The sequence below is a fragment of the Mirounga leonina genome, unplaced genomic scaffold, assembly GCF_011800145.1.
Source record: "Mirounga leonina isolate KUSES-001 unplaced genomic scaffold, KU_Mleo_1.0 Mir_98, whole genome shotgun sequence".
Taxonomy (NCBI): domain Eukaryota; kingdom Metazoa; phylum Chordata; class Mammalia; order Carnivora; family Phocidae; genus Mirounga; species Mirounga leonina.
The window spans coordinates 357,553-379,864 of NW_023270921.1; the positions used below are offsets into that span (position 1 = coordinate 357,553).

Below are 22,312 nucleotides of genomic sequence, written 5' to 3' on the forward strand. Positions count from 1 at the left end.
TGAACTAAATGATTCTATTAAAACTACACTGAAGCCTCTCTCTAAGTCAGGCCAGGTTCCAAGCTCTAATCGTTACCTCCTTGTTTCTTGTAATACTTCGCAGATGCTTCTGCAGCTTGCTTTCCTATCAGAAAATCAAAAATATGTGAAAAGTTTTACCTCTAACTTTAAAATATTTTGTAATTAGCCAACAAACTAGTATGTCCATTGAACTCAACGGACAATGTTTCAACTTCCCCAAAACCGTAACTGCAATGCATTTCTGCTATTTAGAGGATTGCAAAAACATCCATGATATCTACATTTCTAAGACTATACCTATTTGCTCAGTTTCTGAACTATATTTTTAAGACTGTTCTTAAAGTCATACAGTAATTTACACCTGTCTCTTATTTTCATAATTAAAATTTTAAAAGTATATGGACATTTAAGCAATTTGAAATCTTCAAAGAAATGATAACAGTTAGACCTTAATGGGCCCATTTAGGAATCGTATCACTTGAAATAAGTCTATTTTGTTCCTTTATAAAAAAGAAAAAAGTGGAAAAAGCAAATGAAAATTTCTTGCATAGGACAGTGTTTCCAAACATGCTTTAAAAGCAGAAACTTTTATTTATAATAGTTAAATGTACCACAACATAAAAAACTGGCAAAATGGGACAATTCTGGCTGAGGCAGAGAGAGGAAATACGGAGCTTTCCTTTATTTTACCATAGAAGTCAGTGAGGTCCCATGTTATATCCTAAAATATAGATGGAACATCTAGAATCTTTATAGAAATAATTCAGATGGCCACTCTAACATGAAGCCAACACCCCCATGTAAAAGTGAAACATTCAATCCTATTTTTAACATGTTGCTCCATTTATATGATGCTCCTTACCATATGGATTTTAACTAAGTTTATAAAATAACTCCTCTGAATAAGAATAAAACACATATATCTTAAACTTCATATTCAAAATTTGTACAATAACCAAAGAAATGTGTTCCTTGATTCTTATAATTTTCACCTCCTCCCAAATTAAATTTCATTCATGATCTTTTTTTTCACTGAATCTATCAAGTTATTTACATGCATCTGATCAGCGCAGTACTGATGTGATAGAGTCTAAAATACCCGTGGTTCCTGAATTCCATAGCTTAGAATAGAAAATCACCAACGTGCACAGGAAACCCAAAGGTTGTAAGCCTAACCTGAGTATAAAATAGTGTATGGGTCTGTATGTATATGTGTGTCTACACAATATACACATATATGCACATAATCTCAAAGTCCTCCCTTGGGAATCCCTCGAGACCTAGGAACTGTGTGGCTGGTGTTATATAAGGACAGCTTATTCTCAAACTTTTGGGAATTTTATGCAGGCAGCAGCAAAAGGAAGGGAAATACTAGGAAATGTGGATGGCTTCTACACAAATGAAGCTGGATTTACCAAACATAATTCAAAGCTTCAGCAATATTATGGAAAATGTTCTTAGATTAGCCAAGAAAAGATGCTGGCTGAATTTCATTAAACAAAGTTCCTGCTGGTCACAATTTTCCTCCATTTCCATTAGTACCAGGTATAATGGTTATTTCCCTACTTTCTAAACTGATTTAAAATTATTTCAAAGAAAAATTTAAAAGGGACATGGTTCCATTTGAATTTTAGAAAGGCACATTTCTTCTTGTTTTCAACAATGTGGTCTTTAATTTGAGGGTATAGCATTGAGTAATAATCCACCAATTAGATACATTTTTCTACAACATAAAGAATAGGACAGTATTGCAACAACTTTTCATATCAGTTAGAGAGAAAATACAACTAACAGTTAAACTGTTTTAGCAATCAAATAGATTACTATTATTTCCAAATAATTAACACAAAGTTAATCCAACACTCTGGTAGTGGACTATTATATTTTTGGATAACCAGAATCTGAAAACCCTTCCCCTCTGTGTAAGTTTTAATGAGAAGTAAAGCCCCCTCAGTCACTATGTAAGCCAAAAATATTCCTTCTAACTCTCTGAGGCTAAGGGCAATGCCATTTGACTAATCATATCCTCCCACCTAGGACTTTAAAGTTAGAGGGAATGACTTAAGGACCTAGGCAAAATTGAGAAATTAATCACAACAAGCAATGGCAAATGTCTAGCAGTGATAAGGTGTCATTTCTTCATTTACCCATTCATTCAACACTTATTTACTGAACACCTGATACATGCCTTTCACTTACCCATCCATTCACAACTGTACTAAAAATCTACTACGTGCCTTTACCCTGAGCATTGATATCAAGAGTACAGTACTAGCAACAATATCTTTTCTTTTTATTATGTTATGTTAATCACCATACATTACATCATTAGTTTTTGATGTAGTGTCCTATGATTCATTGTTTGCGTATAACACCCAGTGCTCCATGCAGAACGTGCCCTCCTCAATACCCATTACCAGGCTAACCCATCTCCCCACCCCCCTCCCCTCTAGAACCCTTAGTTTGTTCTTAACCAAACTATGTCAAGGTTTCTTGCTGTCTTTCCTCCTTAGGTCTTTGGCATATTCTAGAATTTGGTTTCCATTCTAATCATAAAACTAGGGAAATAGGAAACACAGGGGAAAAACTTCTTGACATTGGTCTGGGCATTGATTTCATGGATATGAGCCCCAAAGCATAGACAACAAAAGCAAAAATAAATATGTAGAATTAATCAAACTAAAAAGTTTCTGCATAATAAACACTCAACACAGTAAAGAGGCAACTTACAGAATGGAAGAAAATATTTGCCAACCATAATCTGATAAGGGGCTAATATCCCCAATATATAAGTAACACAACAACTCAAAAGCAAAAAAACAAATAACTCAATTTAAAAATGGGCAAAGGACCTGAATAAACATTTCTCTAAAGAAGAGATATAAATGATCAACAGATACCTGAGAAAAGAGAGCTCTTATACACTGCTGGTGGGATTGTAAATTGGTATAGCCATTATGGAAAACAGTATGGGGCTTCCTCAAAAAACTAAAAATAGAACTGCCATATGATCCAGCAATCCCATTTCTGGGTATATATCTAAAGGAAATGAAATCAGGATCCCAAGGGATATTTGCACTGCCATGAACACTGCAGCATTGTTTATGAGAGCCAAGATGTGGAAACAACCCAAGTGCCCACAGAAAGAAGGATGCGCAAAGAAGATGGACTATTACTCAGGTATGAGAAAGAAGGAAACTCTGCCTTTTACAATAATGTGAATGAACCTGGAGGACATAACGCTAAGTGAAACAAGCCAGACAGGGAAAGGCAAATACTGCATTTTTTCACTTATATGTGGAATCTAAAAAAATAAAGAAAAAAGTTGAACTTATTGAAACAGAGAGTAAAAGGATGGTTACCAGAGACTGAGGGACTGGGGGAAATGGGGAGATGCTGGTCAAAAAGTACAAAGTTGCAATTATGTAGGATAAGACTAGAGAGCTAATGTACAGGCATGAAGACTCTACTTAATACTACTGTGTTGAACACTGGAAATATGCTAAGATAGTAGATTTCAGGTAAACTAATCATACAAAAAAAATAAGTTTGTGAGATGATATGTTAATTAGTTGACGGTAGCAACATTTCACTATATATGTATATCAAGCCATCATGTTGTACACCTTAGGTACATATAATTTTTACTTTTAGATACTTTTCATTTATTTATTTATTTTTATTTTTTTAAAAGGTTTTATTTACTTATTTGACAGAGCACAAGCAGGGAGAGCAGGAGAGGGAGAAGCAGGCTCCCCGCTGGAGAGCCCAATGTGGGACTCAATCCCATGACCCTGGGATCATGACCCGAGCCGAAGGCAGAAGCTTAACCAACCGAGCCACCCACGTGCCCTAAATACTTTTTAAAAAGGAAAAAAATTAATGTAATAGGAATCCTAACTCAAATGAGATCTAAATTATAGGTGATAATACAATATCATAAAATCATTAAGTCTCCTCCAAATTATTCTACAAATTTAGTGAAAAATCAGTCAAAATCCAAGAAGTATTTGTTGTGGAACTTGATTCCAAAAAAGTCTACATGAAAGAGTGAAAATGTAGGACATTGGAAAACCTGTTAAAATAAAAAAGAACAAAGATATAAAGCTGTATCATAATGTTTCAAAAAAAATAATATTAATGTGTTAATGATGCTGCAAAATACCAAGAAATTAGGTAGAATTTTCTGGATTGCAAGCTGGAAACTATTAGTGGTCAGGAAGTCAAGTTAATAGTTATCACCAAATTTGTTTTTTAAAGGATTGAAAAAGAAGAAACTACCAGTGTAACACACCTGTGAGGTGTGGGTGTTGCTTAACAAACATTTGTTTAGTGTGTGTGTGTGTTTGCCCATGTGTGTGCATGGGTGGTAAATCAGGTTATAAGATAAATTTATTTCTTACTTTGCCCAACTCTATAGAATGTTTGAAAAACATTGAAACAATAAAGGAACAGAACAGCACATAGGAATTTGGAATATGATTAGGGTGATATTTCAAAGGCGTAGGAAAAAGGAGAACTATTCAGTACAGGGTGTTGAGACCTTGGCTATCTATATAAAAATAATAATATAATAAAGTTAGTGACCTTTCACACACAGTACATAAAACTGTATTTCAAAAGGATTAAAAACTGAAGGGTAAAAAACTATGAAAATACTTCTGTAAAAATGATAGGAGAAAACAAAACAATGAAACTTCTTCACAATAAAAAACACCATGTAAATGTTTAAAGACAACTGGGAGACAATATTTGCAATTTCAATAAAAAGTATAAATTAGTATTTAAAATGTATAGCTGTCTCACATCAGTTTAAAAATATATAAACACAGCAGGAAAATGGATATGGGATATTAACACCCACACACACACACATATATATAAGTATGTCCAATTCCAAAACACAAATTAAAACAACAGTGATACAGCTTTTAGCACTCATGCTGGCAAAGATGAAAGAGTTTAATAGTATCAAGTGGTGCTGGTCAGAAACTAAGGAGGATGATAGTCAAATATGAGAGTGAGGGAAAAGGTAAACTGTTACTTTGGAGGGCAACTTGCAAGTATGTATTAAGATTAAAATGCAGGTGCCTGGGTGGCTCAGTCATTAAGCGTCTGCCTTCAGCTCAGGCCATGATCCCAGGGTCCTGGGATCGAGCCCCGCATCGGGCTCCCTGCTCGGCGGGAAGCCTGCTTCTCCCTCTCCCACTCCCCCTGCTTGTGTTCCCTCTCTCGCTGTGTCTCTCTCTGTCAAATAAATAAATAAAATCTTTAAAAAAATAAAATAAATAAAATGCACATAACTTCTAATTCAGCAATTCAACCCTGTGGCATTTATCTCCTAAAGGAACACACACAGTCATTCCCAGAGAGAGATATGTAGAAAGAAGTGTTCATTATTGAATGGTTTACAATAGAAAAAAATTTAAACAAACTAGGGTCCATTTAGAGGAAAATGTCTAAGAAAACTGGTATGTTTATACTGTGCACACAAGTAAAAGAAATAAGGTATGTCCATGTAATATGGCTAGATCTCAAGAATTAACACTGATTGACAATAAAAAATATTCAAAACAATACATATGGATTTAAACCACTAATATTAAAGAATACAAAACAATGTTACATAGTACTCTATGAACAGAGGTTACCCCTGGAAAGAGTTCAGCTGAGACAGAAGTAGAGGGTGGTCAAAAGGGTTTTGACTTCCTCTGACAAGTTGAGTTTTCATCCCCAGAAATTCCATTTGGCTATTTTTCAAGCATGCTTTATCTTTTTTTTTTTTTGATAGCATAATATTTTTTTCTCTTTTAATATTTCTTCTTTTATAACTCCACCTACTATTTCTGTAATCTGAAGTTCTGGACAATCCAATCCTACTGTTCCTTAGTTGACTCTCAGTCTTGGGGTCTACGTCACTGTATTTTATATTTGGGAGCCAGTCCTCAGTCCAGATTCCATAGCCAGAGCAAGCAATGTGTCCTTCCATAAATGTTTTTCATTCGCTTTCCTGCAGACCCAGGGTCATGTTTGTGTTATTTCTCAGCTTGCAGCCTCCTATATAACACAGGTACTGTAAATTTGCAATCTAACTGTCACTGAGGGCAGGGCTTTGACTTTGAGTACTCAGGGGAGTCTTTGTATTTGATTCAGAGCAAGGCTAAAACCAGGAAGCCAACTTATCATGGCCTTGTGTTGATCCACTGTTGTTGCCCATCTCTCCCCTCCTCCCAGGTCGAGCCTTTTTCACTGTCTTTATAGCCTTCTGGGGGTTTTCAGTTCCAGTTTTCTGGAAAGATCAGCTTTCTGGGGATTTTCAGTTCCTGCTCCCCTCCTCGCCTAGATTCAAGGCCTTGTTCTTAGATCTGTGGCTCTTAGAACTCAAATGCCCTGTCGACAAACACAAGGAACACTAACATGACTTCAATTTGTACAGGCGTGATGCCTGGTCACCCAGTTTTGGTCAGCAGAAATTGTCTTAATTTTTTGTATTTAGCTAAATATTTAAAGGAATGTTTGCAATATTTTAAATTTTCTAGGTGTGATAGGAGGGTTTTCAGATTCTCTAACTTACTATATATTACTACAAATAAAATGTTTCAATATTTTTAAACATCAACTCACTTTTACTTATAAATTAAAAATGCTAAATACATATCGGAGAAACCAAAATAGTATTTCTCTGTATGTGCCTTATTGAAGATGAAGATTTTGACTTAATTCTTAAAGACTGAGAAGATTTTGAACATAAGCAGCAGACAAGGGAAGGAATGGGATTATAACCGATCTGGTTCCCTATCCCACAACCCACTTACACTAGGAGGTCCCATGGCCTGCTACTTAGCACCATCATCTAACTTTTTGGTGAGATTCAATGTTAACAACCACTTTTTTGAGAGAGAGAGAGAGAGAGAGAGAGAGCATGCATGAACAGGAGAGCAAAGGGAGAGGGAAAGAGACAATCTTAAGCAGGCTCCATACCCAGCACGGAGCTTGACTCGGAGCTTGATCTCACAAGGACAACATAGAAATATATGCAAAATCAAGTAAACAATAATAAAACAACATGAAAACATTCCACTCATAAAGGAGGTTAAAAATCCTAGCGACGGCAATAAGAAGAAAGCCTGTGGTTCCTAGTAAGCATAAATATATCTTCAGATTTAACTTCTGTATTTCAGGAAGGCAGTTCCTAAGACCAAACTTTTTGATGGTAAGGCAACCAGAACAACCCACACGGAAATGCAAACCATGTCGACCACAGCTTGGAAATCCAGTCTTTCAAAAGGAACGTCAAATCTTTTCTTTTGTAAAATAAAAACAATCCAGACTTATCTACGAAGAGATTTTATTCAAAAAGCCTATTGCAATAAGGAAGATGCTCCAAAGATATGTCTGCACGCATCTCAACATCAAACAGAAACGCTTTCCTCTTATAGGGAGGGGTAAGCAGGCTAGCAGGAACTTTTGAGAGGAAATGGGATAAACTAGTGGGGGGAAGCAGGATGCATGATCAGGTGGTGGTCAAGCATTAGCGCTTGCTCAGACTTGGGCCAAATCAAAGCTCAGGGGCCTGGGAGGAAGAAACAACGTGACTAACATTTGATCAAGCTAAGGCAGAAGGTAACCACCAGACAACTCTGAACACTCAGTCTCTTCATAACAGCAAGAATACTGGTTTTAATAGTAGTATTACAATATCGCTTCTCGGCCTTTTGGCTAAGATCAAGTGTAATAGTAGTATTACAATAAAAGAGTAGTTAGGAGTTAAACCCTCCAAACAGGTTAAGTAAATAACCAACTAAAAAGTCCACCTTTTTTCTCTCTTCCTGGACACCTAACCCTTTCTTCCCCAGGGTCCTTCCTGGGGAAGTAAGGGGTATGTTGCTGCCAACATGACCCAGATAGTCAAAGGATTTGCAAACTTATGTTCTCATAGGGATCTCTCTTCAAGAAAACTTTCATCTGACAGAGGAAATCAATAACTAGAACATGAAAGCATGGCTTCAAAAATTATTTGAGGGACACCTGGGTGGCTCAGTCGGTTAAGCGTCTGCCTTCAGCTCAGGTCATGATCCCGGGGTCCTGGGATCGAGTCCCGCATCGGGCTCCCTGCTCCGTGGGGAGCCTGCTTCTCCCTCTGCCTCTGCCTCTCTCTCTCTATCTCTCATGAATAAATAAATAAAATCTTTAAAAAAAAAAATTATTTGAAAGGCAACACATTTACCAGTCAGTGATATGCTATGACTCCCCAAGGAAAGGTTAGAATATTTTGTCATCATTTCTTCTCGGATGGGTAGAGTCGTAGGAGGTGAAGCTGTAAGAAAAAGAAAATGTGATTGCAGGTTATTATCAAGATGAAATGACTACAAGCTAGTTTGTAGCAGCTGAAATGCTACATTGTATACAATTAATGAAAAATAAAATTAATTTTAAAAAATAACATAGGAGTGTTGTTGTAAGTGTTTTTTTAAAAAGGTCTTATTTATTTATTTATTTGACACAGAGAGAGAGAGCATGAACAGAGGGAGGGGCGGGGAGCAGAGAGCCCTACTCGGGGCTTGATCCCAGGACCCCGGGATCACAACCCGAGCTGAAGGCAGATGCTTAACCGACTGAGCCACCCAGGCGCCCTGTAATTACTTTTTACAATCAAGAATAAACTCCAAATATCGGAATAGAGACTGAGAACAAACAGGAGTTGTACAAAATCATAAAAAATTATTCTACCAAAAAAGGGCAGTGCAAACATTCCTTCGGTATCAGATGGGAGATAGGGGAAGCATACCTTTCATTCATAGGAGAAAGAGAGAAACAGTTCTTAAGACTAAAGGACAGTTAAAGACTGGACAAGTAACTGGATAAAACATGTTACTGACTCAGTAAATGCGTTTACAATACTTTAAATTCTAATTATACCTGTAACATTGTTCCTAAAATAGACAAGTACTCTTACTCATTTAAAAAATCTGAGATTGGGCGCCTGGGTGGCTCAGTTGGTTAAAAAATCTGAGATTACTTTTGAACCACTGGAATCCAAAACTGTGAAAAAGAAAGCCGAGCTGAGCTTCAGTGCAGAATGCTTTACTTATTTTTCCATAGCACTGTCATCGACTCAATTGATAGCATCTTTGATTTCCCTGCCTAAAGGTCTTCCAGTGGATACACGAATTCCCCCTTCAATGCAAAGAGATTTGAATGGATGCACCAGCAAAAACTGATGAAAACGTAAGAGTCTCTGCCACTTGAAATGAACCTTCCCTTCTTCTCAGGTGTCCTTCTTCTACAGAGTCCTTCTTAGGCTCCCACGTCTGACCAGCCGCCCCCTCCCAGCACAAAGAGCACACTGCCTTCATTGCGGTAGACTCCCACATCCTATGTTCTAATTGTATGAGGTAATGGCGTGTTTCTCCCACCAGACCATGAGTAAGGATCAATAATTTATGAGGCAAAATGCAATGGCTTACTTAAAAATAAAAACTTCTGGGGGCATTGTATTATTTGAAAGGCAACACATTTACCAGTCAGTGATATGTTATGACTCCCCAAGGAAAGGTTAGAATATTTTGTCATCATTTCTTCTCGGATGGGTAGAGTCGTAAGAGGTGAAGCTGTAAGAAAAAGAAAATGTGATTGCATATTATTATCAAGATGAAATGACTACAAGCTAGTTTGTAGCAGCTGAAATGCTATATTGTATACTATTCGTGAAAAGGAATGTTTTCAGGAAGCTCTGAGGAACTAGATCTCATACATTCACAGATATTCAGACATATATTGGGCTATTAAATGCGACCACATTTCCAACTTTTTCTATGTTCTCTTCTTTACTGAAAAATCCCTGATTTACATCAAGTAGCTTAAAAAAATTATTTTGTTATCCTACCATTTGTAGTTTCTTTATAAAACATAAATGAAGACACTGAAGAATTAAATAAGAGTGCCAGGAAAAAGACATGAAGAGGCAGAAAGAAGATGAGTGAACAAAGAGAGACAGAGAGACCATAATAAAGGGCATAAAACGAGGAGAGAGAAGAGAAAATGGCTGCACAGTGAGAGTTTCTGCTGTTTTCCAGCTACAGTTACAGACTGGGTTACCCTCTACCAAACTGACTTGTGGTTCTCCTCTGTCGCTTCTCTCATCTTTTCAAAACCTTTACTGAAAAAAAAAAAAAGTTTCCATTTCCTCCCTCCCACTCTCCTCAAAACTGCTTCTTCTTCTTCTTTTTTTTTTTTTTTTTGTACACTGGCTACTGTTCTTTGACTGTGAGGCACCAGAACCTACCTCCCATAAACACCACCCCAACTCTATCAAGTAAGTCAGAAAAGGGGAAAAGGCTTATGACTGTAGTCTTGGCTGCATTCTTAAAACTTCTCATTCTCATTCAGTTAAATTAAACCTGAGCCTTTTTTATTTCACTTTCTTAATACTCTGCTCAGAAACTTACTCCTAGTGCAAAATTAGATTTCCAGTTCTTTTCTTATGTGTATGAAAAATATTATCAAAGTTAGTGATCACCTTTGTTGCCTCAGCTTATGCACAGCTTTTATAATATTGCCTAATAAAAATATCTACCTAGCAGAACCTCGCTCTCCAGTAAGCTGTGTTCCAAAGGCTTGATCACTTCTAAAGCAGCTTTGGAAGGTGGAGTGCACTTTCTCATAAAGTAATCCTTTAATGAATTTAATATGTAAATCATAGCACCCTCTGACAGTGATTACACAGGAAAATATGCCCTGAGTTTCTCACCGGGCTATCAAGAATACAGAACATTTCTTCCACTCACATCTAATATTCATTCATTCATATTCTTTCTGTCTCCATCTCTCTCTGTCTCTCTCTCTGTCTCTCTCTCTCTCTCACACACACACGCATGCACACATGCACACACACATACACACACAGCCAAAAAGGTTCCTATCAACATTCTTTTTCTAATGAAAAAAATTGTTTTTCCATTCTTGGGCATAGCTCACTTAGAGGTTGTATTTAAGAGGAAATATCTCAGGAAGATGAAAGCAGATGCTATTGACTTACAGATAGGAAGCCAGGAGGGTGCGGATGGGAAGGAATGAACTGTTCTACATCATCCGTTCTGTGAAACTTGCAAAACATAAGCTTTGATATCTTTGTTTCCTTGCTAAGGAGTTCTCTTTTCTTGGCCTAGCCTCCTGCAGAGCTGAATATAATTGTAAGGGTTCTCATCACACTCTTTATGCCTAAAACAAGCCCATAATCCTTCAAGATGGTCTAATATCATTTATTCATATTATTAGTAGTATTCACACTATCAACAGCAATAAGAAAGTGACATAAGCTGAAAAAAGGTGTTTTATTCCTTCTTATTTTATTTAAATAAGTGAATATAGAGAGAGCATCTGATACATGCTTGATGTTGGTAAGGAGTATGAAGCTGAGTAAACTTGGTCCCTACAGGGCCACATGGATCATAATAATATCAATTTAGGCCCACAGTTTGTAACTGAAAGTCATTAAAATTTCAGAGTGCCACCCATTCACAGTATTGACTATAACTAGCCCATGTATTTTCCAACTTGGCAGGTGAGCAGCAGAGGATGAAGCCTGATTTACATCTTTTTTTTTTTTTAAGATTTTATTTATGTATTTGACAGAGACACAGCAAGAGAGGGAACACAAGCAGGGGGAGTGGGAGAGGGAGAAGCAGGCTACCCATGGAGCAGGGAGCCCGATGCGGGACTAGATCCCAGGACCCTGGGATCATGACCTGAGCCGAAGGCAGACGCTTAACAACTGAGCCACCCAGGCGCCCCCTGATTTACATCTTTGAGAGACTCTGAAGGTGGAACAGAGGTGGAGACAATGTCACAGAGATGAGCTCAGGGGCTGGGGTTATTTTGCCATTTCTCAATATTAGGACTGGATGGGAGAGCGTACTTGTATTAGGAGAAAAGAAGAGAGGTCCAGACTTGGCCTGGGCAAAATCTAAGCTTACAGAAGCTGACGGAATAGGAGGGAAAAGAAAAGCCAAGCTTCAGAGGAGGAAAGTTTGGGTAGCTCCAGAATATACTAGGTGTTATGACCACTTCCCACCGCCAGTCCATATATTAAAAACACAGACATCCATAAACCAGCCACGACCTGTCCCCTAACTTCATATCCCCTCTAAAGCATTTATCTTGATCAGGCTCCAGATTCCACTGAACAAGCCCCAAGTGCAGAAGAACATGTGTCACTCTTGTGATTTTTTTTGCCTTCGGGAAAAGTCCCTTCAAGAGGCAATGTATACAAACGTCTTGAGTAGAAAAAGCAGGGCCGTCTATGGAAGGTACTAGAATATAAAAGTGAGAAGTTCTTTGCTTGGCCAAGATAAAAAAAATATATATATATATATATTTTTTAATCAAAGAAGTGGGAATGTAAACTTTATTGCTTTCCGTACGAGGACAACTGGCAGGAGGCGGAGATTGGTGTTTAAAAGGAAATTGGCAGGAGAGTCAGGAAGATGTGGTTTGAATACATCCCCGAAAGGATTAGGCTGTCACGAAAAGAAACACAAAATGGAGAGGCAGGAATTTGGGATCCTAATCCAAGTTCTGCCTGTCTTGTTACTCGGGGTTTCATTTCATGGAGAAGAGAGGGAGGATCAGAAGAGTCTAATATTGAGTGATGGTGTCAAGATCATAGCATACATTCCTCAAGTTATCACACTCACCCCTCTCTTAATCATTGCAGGAAACTTTCCACCCAGCCTTCTCTTACAGTCAGTGGCAAAACTGCCACATAAAAAAGTAACATCTAATAGTTTTTCTAAAGATTAAAGATTTTCCTCCCTCTGCAGGGGCGATGGGCCATGAGGGTGTCACATCAAAGAGCTGAATAACAACCTAATTTTCACCTATTACTAGTTCATGTGAAATAGCAAAACAGTCTCTACTTAAATATCTTTCACATACTACATTTTAAAATAGACATTGCTAGATGGGTTTATAATTTATGCTATTAAAATTTTTAAAAGAAATAAACATGCTATAATTTCTACTTAAAATATTAATGTAACGGGGCACCTGGGTGGCTCAGTCGTTAAGCGTCTGCCTTCGGCTCAGGTCATGATCCCAGGGTCCTGGGATCGAGCCCCACATCGGGCTCCCTGCTCAGCGGGAAGCCTGCTTCTCCCTCTCCCACTCCCCCTGCTTGTGTTCCCTCTCTCGCTGTGTCTCTCTCTGTCAAATAAATAAAAATAAAATCTTTAAAAAAAAATATTAATGTAACATTTTTACATATTTAATTCCGGAGCTCCATTTTAATTGAAGTAAATTGGGAAGGAAAAAAAAAAGAGGATAAGTAACACTAGAACACTGCCTTGGGTCTCTAGATTTACTTTTCTCTAAATGGGAAAATAAGTTCAATCATACCTCTGTTTAAGAATAAGCATTTTCTCTAAATTCCCCCCAAACATCTTTATTATATTTTATGATTTTGGAAGGGTCTAGACTTCATTTAGAAAAAGGTGTAAGTAAAAGCTATTACTAGGATAAATATCACTCTCTTTTTCTCTCTCCCCCATATAATGCACTGATTGCTATCAATATGCAGAATTAACAATGTTTTTAATAAATCTTAATTTTAGCATTCTTATACACAGTATTATGAATGTGCAGCCCAATTACAAAAACACTATAACTTAGGAGTGGATAATATATACTATTTAGGATAATATATACTATTTAGAAAACAGAGGTTTGGAATTCAGAATATATTTCCTCATGGAAGCAATGCTATATATAACCACAAGATCCCATGCCAAATTGTAAAAGCGATTTAAGCCATGATACGGCTAAACTGTAGCATTAAAATATCCAAGTACAAATATTTCTAATAAACAGTGCTTTCAGAGTTCTACTTCTGGAATCTAGAAATATAGTATTTCTATCCTGTCTGTAATGGCAACAGTAGAAAGAAGAGAAGGGGAGAATGAGGCTATCTTGATTCCCAGACACTATAATCCACAGGGAGTTTGTCAAGAAAAGAGAAAAGAAGGTTTGGCAAGAAAATAAATTCCTGATGGGGACATTTATAAGTCAGACTTTCTAAGTCAGGGACAGATTAAAAAAACAAACAGGAAGCTCATATTTTTTCTACATAGAATTAGAACCATTGGGCAAAAAGACCATTTTTAGGGGCACCTGGGTGGCTCAATCGGTTAAGCGTCCTACTCTTGATTTCGGCTCAGGTCATGATCTCAGGGTTGTGAGATCGAGCCCTGCGTTGGGCTCTGTGCTGGGCACGGAGCCTGCTTAAGATTCTCCCTCTCGGGCGCCTGGGTAGCTCAGTTGGTTAAGCGACTGCCTTCGGCTCAGGTCATGATCCTGGAGTCCCTGGATCGAGTCCTGCATCGGGCTCCCTGCTCGGCAGGGAGTCTGCTTCTCCCTCTGACCCTCCCCCCTCTCATGTACTCGCTCTGTCTCATTCTCTCTCTCTCAAATAAATAAATAAAATCTTTAAAAAAAAAGATTCTCCCTCTCCCTCCCCCTCTGCCCCGCCCCTCACTCCACTTGGGCACATGCACACACACACTCTCTCTTAAAAAAAAAAAAAAGGCCATTTTTAGACCAACAACCAAAAAACCTCAAGAACAATTAAAAAGCCTAATAACAAGAACAGTGTGCACTTTTACAAAGCCTTGTAAAACTGGTTTTAAACCTTGGTCATATTGAAATATAAACAAATTGATCTTTTCTTTGAAATAGGATTATTGCAATAAAATACATTTCGAAGGGTGGTGTAAAAACTCGTTTTAAACTACCTCTAAACAGTCATTAAGATATGTTAACAGTAAATCTTAGACCAAATAAAACTCTTTTTTTTTTTAAGATTTTATTTATTTATTTGACACAGAAAGAGAGATGGAGAGGGAGAGAGCACAAGCAGAGGGAGTGGCAGGCAGAGGGAAAAGCAGGCTCCCCACTGAGCAGGGAGCCCGATGCGGGACTCGATCCTAGTACCCTGGGATCATAACCTGAGCCAAAGTCAGCCGCTTAACCGACTGAGCCACCCAGGCACCCTGCCAAATAAAACTCTTAAAAAATAAAACCCCAAAGGTCTGACTAGGATTCCTGCTCTTTCTGAAGACTGTGGGTTTTTCAGATGTTTCACCCACTAGATTATTCTGGGATAAGACTTTGATTCTGTTTAGTGGTTCTCAACTGGGGCTGACTTTTGTCCTCCACAGGACATTTAGCAATGTCCGGAGGCATTTGAATGTCACAACTTGGAGAAGGTTACTACTTGTATCTAATAGGTTACAGTCGTTTCCTAGGGCTGCGAGAAAAAAAATTACCACAAATGTGGCAGCTTAAAACAACAGAAGTTTATTCTCTCATAGTTCTGGAGGCTAGAAGCCTGAAATCAAGGTGCAGGCCTTTGCCCCCTCTGAAGGCTCTGGGGAAGAATCCCTCCTTGCTTCTTCTAGCCTTGGTGGGTGCCAGCAACCCTCGGCATTCCGTGGCTTGTAGCTGCATGGCTCCCGTCTCTGGCTCCATCTTCCCTCTGAGTGTGTCTGTCTCTGTATCCAAATCTCCCTCGTTTCTTTCATAAAGACCACAGTCATTGGGTTAAGGGTCTATCCTAATCTAGTATGACCTCATTTTAACTTGATTACATCTGCAAAGACCCTCCTCTCAAATAATCACTTTCGTGGGTACACACAGTCAGGACTCAGACATAACTTTTTTGGAGACACAACACACCCACTACATAGGAGAGGCCAGAGATGCTGCGAAGCATTCTGCAATGACAATCCCCCACGACAGAGAATTATCCAGCCCCAGGTGTCAATAATGCCAAGGTTGAGAAACCCTGATTTCAAAGCAGGTACATCCTCAACTCTGATTCTTCAGTGGGATGATTTTTAATAATCTTCAAAAGGCCCTGTGGCCCCGAGGTCCTGTTCTATATACTTTAGGTGTAGATATTTTAAAGCAAGAACATTTCTTGTCACCCTTTTATGCCAGCCCCACCTTTGTCAGGGGCCTATTTTGAGAACCTTTTACGGAAAGGCACTAAGTGCTGGATGGAGTTTTGAAATGCAAACCAGGAAATCTGTGATAGCTATTAGCTAGCTCCAGACTCTTGGCTACAACATGAAAGCACTTTGGGCTTCAAGATCAATCAAATGAGATATCTAAATTCCCTTTCAGGATCTCAGAACTATGTCATTATAAGGCTATAAAAAAAGATTCTGTCTTGGGAGTAGAGATACATTAGTAATGATATAATCACAACTTTAAAAATTGCAGAAAAATGTTATTTTCAGTTAAAAGAATAACACCATTTTCAAAGATAACATTATTTCTACACTGACAATATGTTATTTGAGATATTTTATTATGCGTATACAGTGACTATGTTTTATTAGGAGTAGGGGGTTTTATTTTTAATAAAACGTTGTGAGGTTTTTTCTTTTTTTCTTTTCTTTTCTTTTTAAGATTTTATTTTAAGTAATCTCTATACCCAGCATGGGGCTTGAACTCACAATCTTGAGATCAAGAATCGCACGCTCCACTGACTGAGCCACCCAGGTTTTTTTCCTTCTACGTCACTGTGTGTCCTAGTTGTTTATTTCTACAGTTCACATTATATTGTGAAATATGGGAGGCCAATGATACAAAAGTAATTTCAAAAGAGTACAATCCAGGACAAATAGCCTTCACACTTATAATCTGTTTGAGGACAAATACTCCTTTGGAAAATGGTACTTAATTACATAAAACTGATGACAGTTTCTCAACTCTCATTATGGCTTAATGTCTAGGTTAAGTAAAGCTTTCTCAGAAAGAGTTGAAATTCTTTTTGCTTCTTTTCAAAAGATCTCAAACAAAAGAGTTTTGAGTACAGAATAAAGAATTCTTCCCCTGAACCATCTGAGAATAAGCTGCTGACCTGATGACTCATTCCCGTCTAAAACATGACTGTACATTCCCAGAAAGACCTAACCCCCCTCCACTTCATCTCAATATGGCCATTAAAGTTGGGAAATTGACATTTATGCATTACCATCTCATCCCACACCTCATCGAAGTTTCAACAAAAGTCCTGAAGATGTACTTTTCAGCCCAAGGTTGCAGTCCAGAATTACATGTTGCCCTCAGCTACCATGTCCCTTCTATTCTCCTTCACTCTGTCTCAGCTTTAGTCATTCTTGACTCTTATGACCAGTAGAGATCCCGTATGATTATTTTGTAATATAATTTGATTTGGAGTAGACCTTTGGCAAATATATCACAGAGGTGATATTGTGTTCTTCTCATTGCATACTATTAGATGGCCCATAATTTTTATTCCTCTCTTTGCTGATGGTTTTTACTTTGATCATTTGTTTAAAGAGGTATCTGCCAGGCTTCTCCATGATAAAGTCGTTCTTTTTCTCTTTTCATGAACACTACTTTATGAGATTTGTGGGAACTTACTTTAAAACTATGTAGTATTTTGTGCCTCATCAAACTTTCAATTGATTCATTTAATTAATTTATATCGGCATGTACTTATGAATACCTGTATTATTCAATGGGCATTATTCAGTGGATACTAATGGATACAAGTCCATTAGTATTATTATTTATGTTGATGCTCAATTTGTCCTAGATTTGTTCAGTGGGAGCCCTCTGGCTTTTGTATCCTTTTGACATGGCCCATCATTCTTTGAGCACTCCATTGCTCTCTGGCACAAGAGGTTCAGGGCTTGTCTTATACTTTCTCCTCCCTATTCATAAAATCAGCCATTTCTCCAGGAAGTCCCAGTTACCATTAGTAAAGAATGGTACGTAGATCAAGATCAAGATCTGACTCGTCACTATTGGGAAATCACTGCTCCACCTCAGTGGACAGAGCTAATATGTGCATGTATATCCATACACACACATATATGTAAATATATGTGACATGTATGCATTATACATATATTTACACATATATACATTTATATCTGTTTATATAGAGACATGAAAGACAGATGACAGATCTGTAGTCATGAATTTATGCCAGTGCTGTCAATCGCAATCCAACACCACAAGCTTCACTCTAGTTTTTCCTTTATTTCCTTCTTCTCTAGAGAAAAACCTGGATCCTATTATCCTTACTAGCTTTACTTATTTGCTCAGTCTCCCTGTATGCAACTAATATCCACTGTCACTGCCACTCTTGACCTCAAAGAAATGTCTTCCATACCCACTCAGGCTCTGACATCCTCCACTGCTTGCTCTTCTGCATGCTTAACCCACACCCTCTGATCAGGATCGGGCTGCCCCTGTGTAGAAGCCCCTGTCACTCTGCTCAGCTCAGAGGTTGAGATCTAGGGCCCCCCACCCTCTGCAGGAGGACCCACCTCACTGTGCTCAGGCTCTAAGACTCCACATGGGGCCATGCCCCTACCTGGATGCCCTCCGGACGTGGCTCAGCCTCTAATTCCCTGATCTGGGACCCTCTGGCTTCCTCCAACAAGGGAGGTTGCCTCCCTGCACTCCCCAACCTAATGACTATAAGACCCATTCCCAGAAGGAAGAGAAGGAGATGGAGACAAGAGGTGGGGACAAAAGAACAGGAAGAGGAAGAGCCAGTTGAACTAATTCTTAACAAATGTGTATATTATTTTAAATGTGATAATTTAGAGTCACAATTTTGATGCATCAGATATAACTCCATTAAAGATAAGGTTATAATCTGTTCCTTTAAACAATGTAAATGACTTGAAACTGCTAAAACACTGCTGAAGTTTTCTGCTTAGACACAGACTAACACAATGTTAAGAGTGTGTGGGTGCTTGAATAATATTTGTTCTCACAAATATTTATTGCTAGGCAGTGGCTGTGTATGTATGTGGGATGGGGAGTGTCTCTAGAAAGGAAGGTGGTTGATCAAGAGTGTATATAAGCAATGTCCTCCAGAAGCTTACAACGATCATTTCAAATGATTCCCCTGCAAACACATTTTTCAGAAGATAAACATGACCCCTTCCCTCAATTTGTTCTACTTAAGAGTAATAATAATGATGTTTAAATATTCCCATTTATCTAATATTTGCTTTTATAAAGTTACTTTACCTTTTTTATGTAATTGAAACAGCTTAAAAGAATTAAGGTGAGTCCCTGTGCCTAACTTTGAGAACTCCAAGTGTGTTAGTATGCCCTTCAGCTCCAACCAAGCATTTAGATCCATACAGCGTGCTCTGTCAGTGGTTCCAAACTTTCAAAGACATACCCAGTTGTCTCAGAGAGACAACTGTGTATTGTGTTTAAGGAAACAGGCATTGGAGGGGGCGCCTGGCTGTCTCAGTCCATAGAGCAAACAACCCTTGATCTCAGGGTCATGAGTTCAAGCCCCATGTTGGGCTCAGAGCTTACTTAAAAATATAAAAAAATAAAGAAAACAAGCATTGAAGTCAGACTGAACAATGCTAAGTTTCTAGCTCTACTACTTAAGTAATTATATATAATTGGGCCATTATTTAATATCTCTAAATTCCAATGTCCTCATCTGAAAGTCAGGGACAATAAAAGCTAACCCATAGGGTTATATACCGCACAGTGCAATGCCTGGCACATAGTTGTTATACAGTATAGATGATAAATTATAACATTTTTATTATTAAAATTTGGCCCAAAGTCTTAGGCTTATAGAACACCTACTTGCAAGTAGTTCAAAGCACCTAGATAAAAAATACCCAGTAAACTTCATAATAGCCTTTAGCAAAGAGGAAACTGAATCTCACAGAGCTCCATACAGAGTCTATAAAATAAGTTTGCTTCACAGTTTTTAATTCTGCCTTAAAATGAGATGCTAACTTCATAACTTTCATACAGCACATCATTCTACAATTTTTTTTTTTTTAAGATTTTATTTATTTGACAGAGAGAGACACAGGGAGAGAGGGAACACAAGCAGGGGAGTGGGAGAGGGAGAAGCAGGCCCCCCGCGGAGCAGGGAGCCCGATGTGGGGCTTGATCCCAGGACCCTGGGATCATGACCTGAGCCGAAGGCAGATGCTTAACGACTGAGCCACCCAGGCACCCCTACAATTTTAACTTAAGTGTAGCTAAAAGGCCCGACTGACACTGTATACACACACAGACACTTGCCATACCTACATACGTCATCCCATTTATTTACAACTTTGCTAATTTATTCCACTTTCATTTCTTCCCTACTTTTTTCTTTAGACGTCTGCTGTGAATGTCAGTTTAAACCTGACTCCCAGCTACCAACAGTATAGATATTCACACAATGTGCACTCTCTGGGCCATTATAATTTGAAAGCAGTGGTATTCAACCCGCTTAGGATCACGTGACTAAAATCACACGGGCGCTTTCAAAATACCTGAGGTTCAGGCTAAATCCCTGGCCAACTGAATCAAAAATTTTGAGGGCAGGATCCAGCTGTTAAAGCTCCCAGATTATTCCAACATAGAACCAACTGGAGAACCCCAGTTCTAGAACTCACCCAGAATGCAATGGTCCTCAGAGCTGCAACAGTCTTAAGTGAAAGAGGAGTGAATCTAGAAATAGCCCCAAGTCCTTGACCATTCTTTGTAAGTAGCATGAATGAAAAAGAGGTATGTGGCTAGGAAGTGGGACAAGCAAATTTAGAAACTGAAGTAACCCAAAATGTTTTGTCCAAGATGTTAACAACTAGGCCTTTTAAAGGACAGTTGTAAAAATGGAATAATCCTATCCTTTGGATTATCTTACCATCTTTATGTTACAAAAACTCTACATGCTATAAGTTCATAAAAGTGAATTCCTATGAAAGTTTGAAGATCTTGTGTAGAATATCTTAATTTTAGTTGCTGATAGGCACTATTTGCTAACCTGATCGGCAGTCCACTGTCCTAATTTTGTTAACACAAAAACCTGAATTAGAAAGTAGGTTGGATTGAGATACTTTCAACATAAAAGGTAATTATAAACAGGTGAAGCTAAAATGGCAAATTTGGTGTTGGTTTTGGTAATGTTTCGCACATAGATCCCTCTTTCAAAGTTTCTTAAACAATCAAAACAAAAACCACAAAAAATTCGCTTTCAAAGACCATGGTGTATGTAAAAAAAAGACACACACACACGCACACCCAATATCCAATGAGTTGTGGGCTTCGGTTCGTTAGTTGGTTGTGGTTTGCTGTTATTTCAACTCAGTTGTAAAAAACATCCTCAAAGCAAAGCCAACCCACCTGCCAGGCAGGGAGGTGATATTTAAACCTACCACCAATTCAAGCGAAGGCAGCTGGCCTTGGAGAACGTGGCCCTCCGAAATCCTGCCGCTTTTGCGGAAACCCAGTCGCTACCTTGCTCCCGCCGGCACCCTCACACCCTGCCGCCCTCGCCCTCGGCACACCCAGACTGCCCTACTACCAACGCCCCCGACTCGCGGGGCGCTCTTGGTTCCAGATTCCATCCCTGGAGCGGAGAAGCCCCATCCGCTCCAGTCTCCTCGTCCAGCTGAGACAACCCAAGCCTGGCCAATGGGAGGAGGCGGCCGCCGCTGGCCACCCGCCGTCGCCAGCCTCCCCGCGCCTCTGCACACCAACCCTGCCCCGGCGCGTCGGCCAAGCCCTCAGCCTACCGGGACCCAGCCTCGCGCGTCCCCCCAACTCGGCCCTGTAGCCTTCGCACCTGTGGTATTGCCGTCCGCCCAGCCCCGGCGTACGGCCGCGAGGAGGCATAGGAGGAGCAGCGGCAGCTGCAGCGGCGGCGGCCCCCGGAGCCCCCGCAGGCCAGGCAGGGCGCGCATGGCGCCGGCGGGTCAGCCGCGCTCCTCGCGCACCGCCGTAGGTGGCCGAAGTTTCTGCGCACACTCGCGGGTGGCCCGGCGCCTGCTGCCTGTCCCGGGGGGCGGGACACGCGACAAAAGGCAGAGTGGGAGGGGCCCGGCCGCCCTGCCCTCCTCCCCTGAGACGCTCTCACGGCGCCCGAAGCCGACCCAGGACTGCACCCAGTCCTCCATCAATTATGCAGCACGCTGACCGCAGCGGCCGCGCCCGGATGCGCAGTAGCCACCTCCGCGCCGCATCGTCTCCTGCCTCCGCCCTCCCGGCTCTAGCAGGTCTGGGCGGGAGCTTGCTAAGGACGCGGCAGGTGATGTCCAGCTCGTCTCCTGCAGGAGAGCTTGAAACTCCTAACGTGGGTGCATACATATGTATGTCTGCAGACTATCCTTTGCAGTTCGTCTGAAGCAGGGTTCACTTATTCACTCTGATGGGACAGATGAGAGGATGGAAAACACTTTTCCGCCCCCCCCCCCCCCCCCCCCCCCCCCCCCCC

General features: G+C 39.7%; 1 protein-coding gene and 1 non-coding gene across 3 annotated transcripts in view; one reads left to right on the top strand and one right to left on the bottom strand.

Moving 5' to 3' along the window:
- LOC118006632 (embigin-like) overlaps positions 1-22,113 on the bottom strand; it is a 48,723-nt gene extending 26,610 nt beyond the window's left edge. The window contains exons 1-3 of one of the 2 annotated variants that reach the window (XM_034999348.1): positions 21,665-22,106; positions 9,543-9,632; positions 8,249-8,338 (exon numbers count right to left, since the gene is read on the bottom strand). In XM_034999348.1, coding sequence (XP_034855239.1) covers positions 8,249-8,338; positions 9,543-9,632; positions 21,665-21,782 — 298 coding nt within the window. In that variant the 5' untranslated portion in view covers positions 21,783-22,106. Of the gene's footprint in view, positions 1-8,248; positions 8,339-9,542; positions 9,633-21,664 lie in introns of both variants that reach the window. The other variant, XM_034999349.1, reaches the window with a different exon arrangement.
- Positions 7,721-7,908, top strand: LOC118006711. Its single transcript, XR_004678166.1, has one exon. It is a non-coding gene; the product is annotated as a U2 spliceosomal RNA (small nuclear RNA).
- Positions 22,114-22,312: the final 199 nt, after the last annotated feature.